At 47.0% G+C, this 8,526-nt stretch overlaps 2 protein-coding genes across 3 annotated transcripts in view; one reads left to right on the forward strand and one right to left on the reverse strand.

Annotated features, from left to right (window-relative positions):
- TMEM130 (transmembrane protein 130) overlaps nt 1–608 on the reverse strand; it is a 17,864-nt gene extending 17,256 nt beyond the window's left edge. Inside the window, exons 1-2 of the mRNA XM_006889768.1 lie at nt 433–608; nt 12–298 (exon numbers count right to left, since the gene is read on the reverse strand). Of these exons, the coding sequence (XP_006889830.1) occupies nt 12–298; nt 433–608 (463 nt within the window). The remainder of the gene's footprint in view (nt 1–11; nt 299–432) is intronic.
- Nucleotides 609–3,118: 2,510 nt separating this feature from the next.
- The window catches only part of TRRAP (transformation/transcription domain-associated protein), an 89,949-nt gene continuing 84,541 nt past the window's right edge, over nt 3,119–8,526 (forward strand). Inside the window, exons 1-5 of one of the 2 annotated variants that reach the window (XM_006889633.1) lie at nt 3,119–3,280; nt 3,690–3,739; nt 4,966–5,076; nt 6,071–6,175; nt 8,263–8,346. In XM_006889633.1, coding sequence (XP_006889695.1) covers nt 3,181–3,280; nt 3,690–3,739; nt 4,966–5,076; nt 6,071–6,175; nt 8,263–8,346 — 450 coding nt within the window. In that variant the 5' untranslated portion in view covers nt 3,119–3,180. The remainder of the gene's footprint in view (nt 3,281–3,689; nt 3,740–4,965; nt 5,077–6,070; nt 6,176–8,262; nt 8,347–8,526) is intronic. The other variant, XM_006889632.1, reaches the window with a different exon arrangement.

The raw sequence follows: 8,526 nt of genomic DNA on the forward strand, positions 1-8,526 counted from the left end.
CGGGTCGGCACGGGGGACCCAGAACCCCGGGCCGGGGCTGCAGGCCTGAGCGAGTGCCGAGGTCCAGGTGAGCGAGGGCGGCGGAGCGATCGGGGCTGCCGCGGAGGAGCAGATGAAGGCCCCGGCCCCCCGGGGTCCCCCTAGAATCCGGGCACGGGATGGCGGGGTGAAGGTGGCGGGCCCAGCGGCCGTCGTTCGTGGGCTGCAGGGACGGGCCAGGGGGACGCCGCCGGCGAAGGCGAGCGCGAACCGGAATTGGCCCTCGACGCGCGCCGTACCGCGGCTTGGTGGGCGGTCGCTGAGTACCCGGGACGACGACAAAAGGAGGCCAGGGAAACGGAGGGCCGTTTGGGATCGGAGGGGTAGGGACCCCCGTCACCCCGAGAGGCGCCTCCTGGCCGGCCTGGCACCCGCGGGCCTCCACGCAGGCACCTGGCTCGCCGGGCCGGGCATCGACGACGAAGGTAGCGGCGGCGACAGCGCCCCCTGTGGCCCGGCGGCGACACCTCAGCCTGGCGGTGCGGGGGGCGGCGGAGGGCCGTTCGCGAGCTGCTCACCGCCTCCGAGCTGCCCTCCGGCCCTTCCAGCTCTGGGCCAGAGAGCTGCATTCCGGGAATCGGGCAGCATGGGCGTGGCCCCTGTTCCCAGCCTCGCCTCCAGGGCCAGGAACGGAAGAGTTAATGCTTCCGATCACCTCCAGAAAGGGGTCTGGCTTTTACTAAGACGTGCACCTAGCCAGAAGGTCTGGAGTGCAGGCGGTGGTCTTTGATGTTGGGAGGAGATCTCTAGTGTTCCAGGCACTCTGCAGAGCCTGCGCCTTAGTGACTCTCCTTGCCCTGAGCCGGACAAGTGGTCTTGGGAGGGGCTGTTCTGGGCCTGGCTGGTTTGCCCCATCTGCCTTGGGACGTGCTTTCTGCTGTCAGGGGTCCTTCCTCATCATCTGGGGAAGAAATGTGAGCCGCAGGGTCCTCCAGGCAGGAATTTGGAAGGCCTGCAGAGGAGCTAATGGAACTGCTTTGGAAAAAGGACAAGAACATGGTTGAATGCAGAGTGAAGTTACCCAAACCCCACCCACTGCCGCGACCGAGCCAGCTGCCCCATAGCTTTACAGGGCTGGGATCTTCCTGCAAACAGACATCCTCGTTTTTCCGTAGACAGGTTTGAATCCACTAGCAGCTTCTCAGAAGAAAGATAAGGAGAGTCTCCTCCATGTGACTTAACAGCCCCTAAAAACCCGCTGGAGGTTGAGTTGTGAGTGGGTTCTGACTTGACAGCAGTAAAGTTTTTAAGAGTAATGAGAGTGGCCGGTGAATTCAAGCCACAGACCTTGAAGTGAGCAGCCGTAGTTTGCAGCACTACCAGGGTTCTTCCAGGGAGGTTAGGCCGTAGTCTATGCAAGGACAAGCCAAACAAACATCCAAACCCACTGTCTGGAGTTGCTTCTGACTCACAGTGACCCTCCTGGGCAGAGCAGAGCTGTCCCAGCGTTTCCTAGGCCATAATCGTTATGAGAGCAGATGGGTGGGTCTTTTTCTCCTACAGAGCAGGCTAGTAGGTTCCAGCCACACACACACCTTTGGGCCAGCAACTAAAGCTATTTCCCACTGTCCGAGGTGCTTTTTCACATCTTGACTCATTGCATCAAGGAAGGTTTTCTGAAAGCTCGCTGTGCACCTGGTTGCAGCAGTAGTCAAAGTGATTAAAGGTGCCAAATTCACTAGCTGTTCTCCTTGAGAAGGGTGAGGCAGTCTGCTTCCAGAAGGATTGCAGCCTTGGGGACTCTGGGGGACAGTTCTGCTCTGTCCTTCAGGGTCTCTGAGTTGGAATTGACTTGGCGCCATTAGATTTGGCAGCTATGACTCCTGGTTAAGTGCTAGACTGCTATCCAAAAGGTGGGTAGGTCCAGCCCACCCAGCTACTTTGAAGGAGAAAGATGTGTAAAAATTGCAGCCAAGAAAACCTTCTGGGGGCAGTTCTCCTCTGTCATATGGGGTCACTACAAGTGGGACCTGACTCCTTGGCAACACAAAACAATGCTTTGTGCCAGGTGCCAACAGATTTGACAGCTTTCTGGTCTCTTTGCGGAATCACAAAGGCTCAGACAGGGAAGGCTGACTCAGAGTTGGTAGTTCAAATCCATTAGCAGCTCCAAAAGAGGACATTATGGCATTCTGCTTCCTAAAAGATTTACAGCCTTGAAACCGGATGGGGCAGTTTGGCTGTGTCGGGCAGACTCGTTCTGTTGGAATTCACAGCGGTGGGGATTCCTTGTAAATGAACCACAGCCTTTCTGGGTTGCAAGTTCACTTTCCTGCACCTGGTCCTTTCCTGCCTGCTGGAATTTGAGGATCAGTTGTCTTAAAACAAGGCTCGGCAAACTGATGGATGCGTCACTTCCAGCCGGCTGCCTGTTTCTGTATGAACTTAAGAATTTTGACATTTTTAAATGGATGGGGGGAAAGAGTCAAATGGAGAATATTGAATAATTCAAAAGTTACGTAAAATTCACAGAGCCTTTGAGGATCCAGTCAGGTTGCGGAAGAACTTCCACAGCTGGGTGATTCCAGCTCAGAGAGACCCTCCTAAAACCAGGAAGCGCTGCCCGGTCCTGCACCATCTTCACACTTACTCTGTTTTTGAGCCATTGTTGCAGCCAACCCGGCTTATCAAGCATCCTCTTTTTCTCTGACCCTCAGCTTTCCCAAGCAGAGTGTCCTTCTCCAGGGATTGGCCTTGCTGATAACGTGTTCACAGTACTTAAGACACGGTTTTGCAATCCTCCCTTCAAAGGAATTCCCAGAGACTGCATGCTTGCAAAGCCTAAAATATTTACAGCCTGCCTGGCTTTTAGAGGAAAAGTTTACTGAGTCTTGGTTTAAGGGCCAGAAGGAAATAGGGAAAAAGAAGAATGTGTAACTCCTGTTTTTAAAAGACTTTTTTAGAAACTAAGGGACAAAATTAATTGGGGCAGATTTTATCTTCAAAGCAGATGGAAGAGTGTTGTGTTCTGGATTAAGGAAGGAATATTTAGGCGAATGCAGGTTGTGGTAAGAGTGTGATAGTTTTGGGGGGCTTGTGCCCTCAGTGAATTGGCTAACCAAGTACTTCTCTCCTCAGCCTGCATGAACTCATGGCCTGATCCCATTTTCTCAAGAAACCGCAAACTCGCCCACAAGAAAAATGGCGTTTGTTGCAACGCAGGGGGCCACGGTGGTGGACCAGACCACTCTGATGAAAAAATACCTTCAGTTTGTGGCAGCTCTCACTGATGTGAATACACGTGAGTGGAAAACCTTTTTTGGTTTTGGTTACTAAGCAAGTATTAATGGGACTAATTTTTCTTGAGCTAGTTGAGGGAGGGGCATAATAAGTTATATTATGACAATTTCCCCCCAATTTCCTTTCTCTTGTGTTGAAGCAAAATGATGAGCATCGCTGGCTGGAGCCCCATGGAGGCACGTGTGTGTGTGTGTGTGTGTGTGTGTGTGTGTGTGTACGTGTGACCCTGTGTGCCTGGATCCAGTGGTGTGCTTGTGTGTGACTGGCAGTAGGGACCTAGTTATGTGCCTTCTACTGGACGATGACAGTCAAACTGATAAGATCTGATTGCTTCACCTTCAATTTTTAAACTTTTCGAACCATCCAAAGCACTACTTCAGTGGCCTAATGGTGTGTCTTACCTTTTACAGCTGATGAAACAAAGCTAAAAATGATGCAAGAAGTTAGTGAAAATTTTGAGGTATGAACTTTTGATGTTTTCTACTTTCCATTGGCAGGTAAATTTAATGTTCATAGGTGTTTTCCCGTTGCTCCTCTGTCGGTTTTCTTTATGGCAACGTCATTTACTACTTCTCTCAGTTGAAATTTAGACATTTGCAGGTAATACTGTCCTAAGTCTGTCACATTAGAGGTGGTAAATTTCAGACCATGTGGAGGGATGTTGGTTTTGTTTTGGTTGTTTCACTTTTTCATTTTAAAAATGTAGGTGCTCCCCTCCCACTTCCTCCTTGCGATTCCCATTTCTGTTATTCCTTCTGTCGAATCGCTTCTTGCTTTCTGATATTCATGTCTGGATTCATGCTGGCCTTACAGCCTTATATAGCTGATTATTCTAAGAAGTGTGTTCTTCCGCGGTATTACTGTACATCTTATGTCTGTAAGATGACATAAGATGTTTGTTGTTTGTCTGAATGTTGGGTCACAGGGGTGATTTTAGGTCCAGGTTTGAAGAGTGACTAAGGGTCAGAGTCTCGCGGGTTCCACCAGTGTACCAGACTTGTAAGCGTGGCCATTTTTAATTTAATTTTATTTTATTATCTCGTGTGTGTGTATGTGTGTGTGTGTACCATCAAATCGGATCTGACTGGTACAAGAGGAGATTGCTCCTCCTTCTCTAGCATAGCATCTGGTGGATTTGAACCGTGCACCTCTGGGATTGCAGTGCAGCTTCCTGCCACTAGGCCACCAGAGCTTCCTAAGCATGGCCATTTTTATGTTTTTGAGTTGTATTCCACATTTTTTACACACTCTATTCAGAACCTGCTATTGTGAGCCCTGTTAGAATGGTTGGTGGTGGCTGGGCCCCATCTAGTCCTTCAGATCTCAAGGTCATAAAGGCTGAGGTTCATGTGGTCTTTTATTCCTTCGGACCAAAAGGCCTTTGATTGTCTTCACTCGTGCTTACTCCCAGCAGAGAAAGACCAGTGGTTGTATTCTACATGGCATCCACCTCCCTCTTGGCTTTATTACAAGTTTACAGTGCGTGCTCCGTTGACTTCCCAGGAGTTGAATTTCCAATGCAGCAAGCATCCCAATTTATTAAAACGATATTGTCATAAAGCTGAGATACCTCAAAGTGTTAAAACTGAAAAAATTAGCTCAATAGCCCTGAGTGTGAATTTGAAAGAAGAAAAATCAGTGCACATAATTCCAGTGGGGTTTTCTTTTCCTTTTTTGCATGATTAGAATGTGACCTCTTCACCTCAGTATTCAACATTCCTGGAACATATCATCCCTCGATTTCTCACCTTTCTTCAGGATGGAGAAGTGCAGTTTCTTCAGGAGAAACCGGCGCAGGTAATCTGATCAGAGCCTGAGAGAGGAAAGGTCGCTGTGTAGGGTTGCAAGTATTCACAAATAACCGGGAAAAATCCTGATTCTACTGCAGGTTTTCTGAAAGAGCTTGTGTTACTAAATAACTTTATTCAAGACCTTAGCCTCTTCAATTAACTGACTTGGTTTTATCTATCACATCTCCTTTGTCCTTTAAATTATTCATGACTGCTGATGTGTGTGGACACCGTGTTGTGGACAGCTTCAAACACAGAAGAAGGATAGTTGGGTGACCCCACTTTCGGCTCCTGTTGTCTGAGTCTGATATAACTATTTTTGCATCTTAAAATCCACAGACAGTTTGTTTTTCTTTCTATCACCACCCACCTTGCCCCACCTTGGCTGTTTCAAAATAGTTTGGCATACCTTTTCCCTATAAATATCTCAGAGTGTAGTTATAAAAAAATGACTTTTAAAATACATTGCCATCTTACCAGTGAAACAGTTTATTGCTAAACCACATTTCTTCATTGCGCTGTTTCAAGATCTTATCTGTTTGGCCTTCCTTTTAGTTGTTGGCTCCACAGGCAAAATCCTGAAAGCTCAGTACAGCCTGTGACATAATCAGTCCTTGGCCCCAAGGTGACTGGAGGAAGCCAAAGGAAAAGACACAGATTATGAGGGAGATCTTGGTTAATTTTGCATTTTGTTCTTCCATCTTAAGTTCATTTCATATATTCATACATGGTGTCGTGTTGGAAATACTAAGTTATGAACAGGGAGAAAGTAATTGTCTTGAGTGATTCATTATAACCAAGTGTGGATATACTAAAAGTAACAGCTTGCCGTCCCATGCTTCAAAGTGTGTTTAAATGATTTACGTGGAAAGGGGACCCATCGTGAAGTTTATGGTCTACCAACACTGGGGTAGACAGTGTAGAAATGAGAAAGAATTAATGTAGAGCATGAAGATGTATTTTAGGAGTTTTGGTCATTTTTTTTCCTTTCCCCCCTCTAGCAACTTCGGAAGCTAGTGCTTGAGATAATCCACAGAATACCAACCAATGAGCATCTCCGTCCTCACACCAAGAACGTCCTGTCAGTGATGTTTCGCTTTTTAGAGGTAACCTTGACCTTGAGCCGGAGGACTTGAGATGTTTTTCTTGCTGTGAGGCCAGTGTTAACACGATGGGTTTCCTTTCACCAAAATGCTGGTTCCCACGAGTGCACACTGACTTCATGTCCCTGTACAGCAGTCTCTGGAGCAGGTGGCCAGCAGAGGGCACTCAGCTGAAGGCTGTGTTCACAGCCCCTGGCCCGTGGAGTGGACAAAGCACAGCAGTGCTATTTGGAGAGGGGGTGGGGACAGATTCAGGCTGCATGTTCCTTGCCATTGTGCTCTTTTTATGTGGACCAAGCACAGCGCTTTACGTGTCCTGTTGTGAACAGCTGTTGGCCTCCAACTCACAGGCCCCCTGGTACTGAGTGGTTGGGCTGCGGTGATCCACAGGGTTTCCACAGCCTGATTTCCAGAAGTAGATGGCCAGGCCTCTGTTCCTGCTTTATCTTCGTCCAGAAGCTCTGTGGACACCTGTTCAGTCTCAGTGCAACATGCAGGCCTCTGCTCTGACAGATGACTGGTGGCTGTGCTTGAGGGCCACTGGCTGGGAATCGAAGCCAGATCTCCTGCGTGGGAGGGGAGAGTTCTACCCCCCAACCACCATTGTTCACTTTACACATTATTAAAAAAGAACCCAACCCTTAGCTCACTGCCATCCCATGTGAATCTGCCTCGCAGCGACCCACTATCGGGTCTCCTGGAAGGAAGGAACGGGCGGGCGGAGGCTGCCCATCTTTCTCCTTTGGAGCCGCTGGTGGATTTGAACTGTGGGAGACACAGGGCCTTTTGATTAACAGCACAGCTTGCTATGGGCTCCACCAGTAGAGCCCCTTTTTGCACATACTACATGGCCATAAAGAGCTCCTCAGATTCTTGGGGTGAATCTGTTTGGTACCTGTAGAATTCATCTCTGCAAGTATTGTTTTCTTGCTCTTCTTAATGTCATCTAGATTTCTATTGTGTTTCTATGAGGATATATATGAAGGAGGTGGGTTTAAATCCTGGCTATTTTCATTGGCCATATCCTGTTAACCAGCTTGCCTAACTCCTCTGAATCTTAGCTTCCTGTGAACAGCCTGTGGATGGCATCACCCCTCAGAGGACAGTCGTGCATTGCTCAATGTCCTCAAAATATTATCTGACGAGGATGCTGTACCAGCATCATACACAGACAGGTGACCCCGCTTTACGGTTTATAGCTAACATCAGCCAAATATTTGTCTTAGTTTTTAGTGTGCCTTTCTGCATAAGAAACTTTGAGCTACACTAAAACATCTGTAACATGCTAGTACAGATAATAATGATAATGTTTTGATATGTGTCAACAAAGCACCCATTTGTAATTACAAACCATGATACCTTGAATTTTTTTAATTATTTTTTTGTGTATACCGTCAAATGAGGTCTGACTTGTGCAGGAGATTGTTCCTTTAGCTCCAGCAGAGCATCTGGGGGATTCGAACCACGCACCTCTGGGATTGCAGTGCAGCTTCTTGCCACTAGGCCACCAGAGCTCACCAATATCTTGACTTTTTTTTTAAATTTTTTAAAAATAATTTTAATGAACATATACAGAGAATTTGGATTTCCATTCATTCATTGCTGCACTTCTCTCCCCACATCTTGAATTTTTAAGAGACTTTTTTTCAGGAGTTGGGACCATCGATGTACATATGTGGAGTACCTCCTGAATAGACATTATGCAGTACATGACTGTATTCATAAAGTGCTCAGCACTGTGTCCAGGATGCAGTGTTTGCTCGATAAACACTGGCTCTTTCTAGACTGTTTCAAGCTATGGAATGTGTTGGTTGGTCCAGTAAGGCCTCAGTTCATGGTATTACCATGAATACCAGTTAACCATCTGTGAACATGTTACCCTGGTAGAGGTTGATGGTACCTCAGACACCATGAAGACCTCCCTTCTGGCACATAGTGTTCTGTGGGTTGATGAACTTACAGCAGGTCAAGTGGAAGTTAGTTGATGGGAGAGTGAATATGCAGGAAATGCTTAGGAAATAATTGTCTTTGATCTTTGGATTAGGGAAAGTTCTAAGAAATGTTAACTTTCTCCTCTTTTTTTTTTAAAGACGGAAAATGAAGAAAATGTTCTTATTTGTTTAAGGATAATTATTGAGCTACACAAACAGTTTAGGCCACCAATCACACAAGAAGTAAGTTGTTACTCTCCTAGCATGTTTTAAGTGTTTTGGTTTTTTTTTAAATGTTTTAAGTGTTGTAATGAGTTCCCTTTGCAGTGTGAATGTTTATTCTCAGCTGACTGACAGGACCTGTTCTTAACTGTCATTGCTTAGGTTAAAAGATGTAATTTTTTAGTAAGGTCTGCATATGTA

The sequence above is a fragment of the Elephantulus edwardii genome, unplaced genomic scaffold (assembly GCF_000299155.1).
Source record: "Elephantulus edwardii isolate Elephantulus edwardi_28Jun2011 unplaced genomic scaffold, EleEdw1.0 scaffold00080, whole genome shotgun sequence".
NCBI lineage: Eukaryota > Metazoa > Chordata > Mammalia > Macroscelidea > Macroscelididae > Elephantulus > Elephantulus edwardii.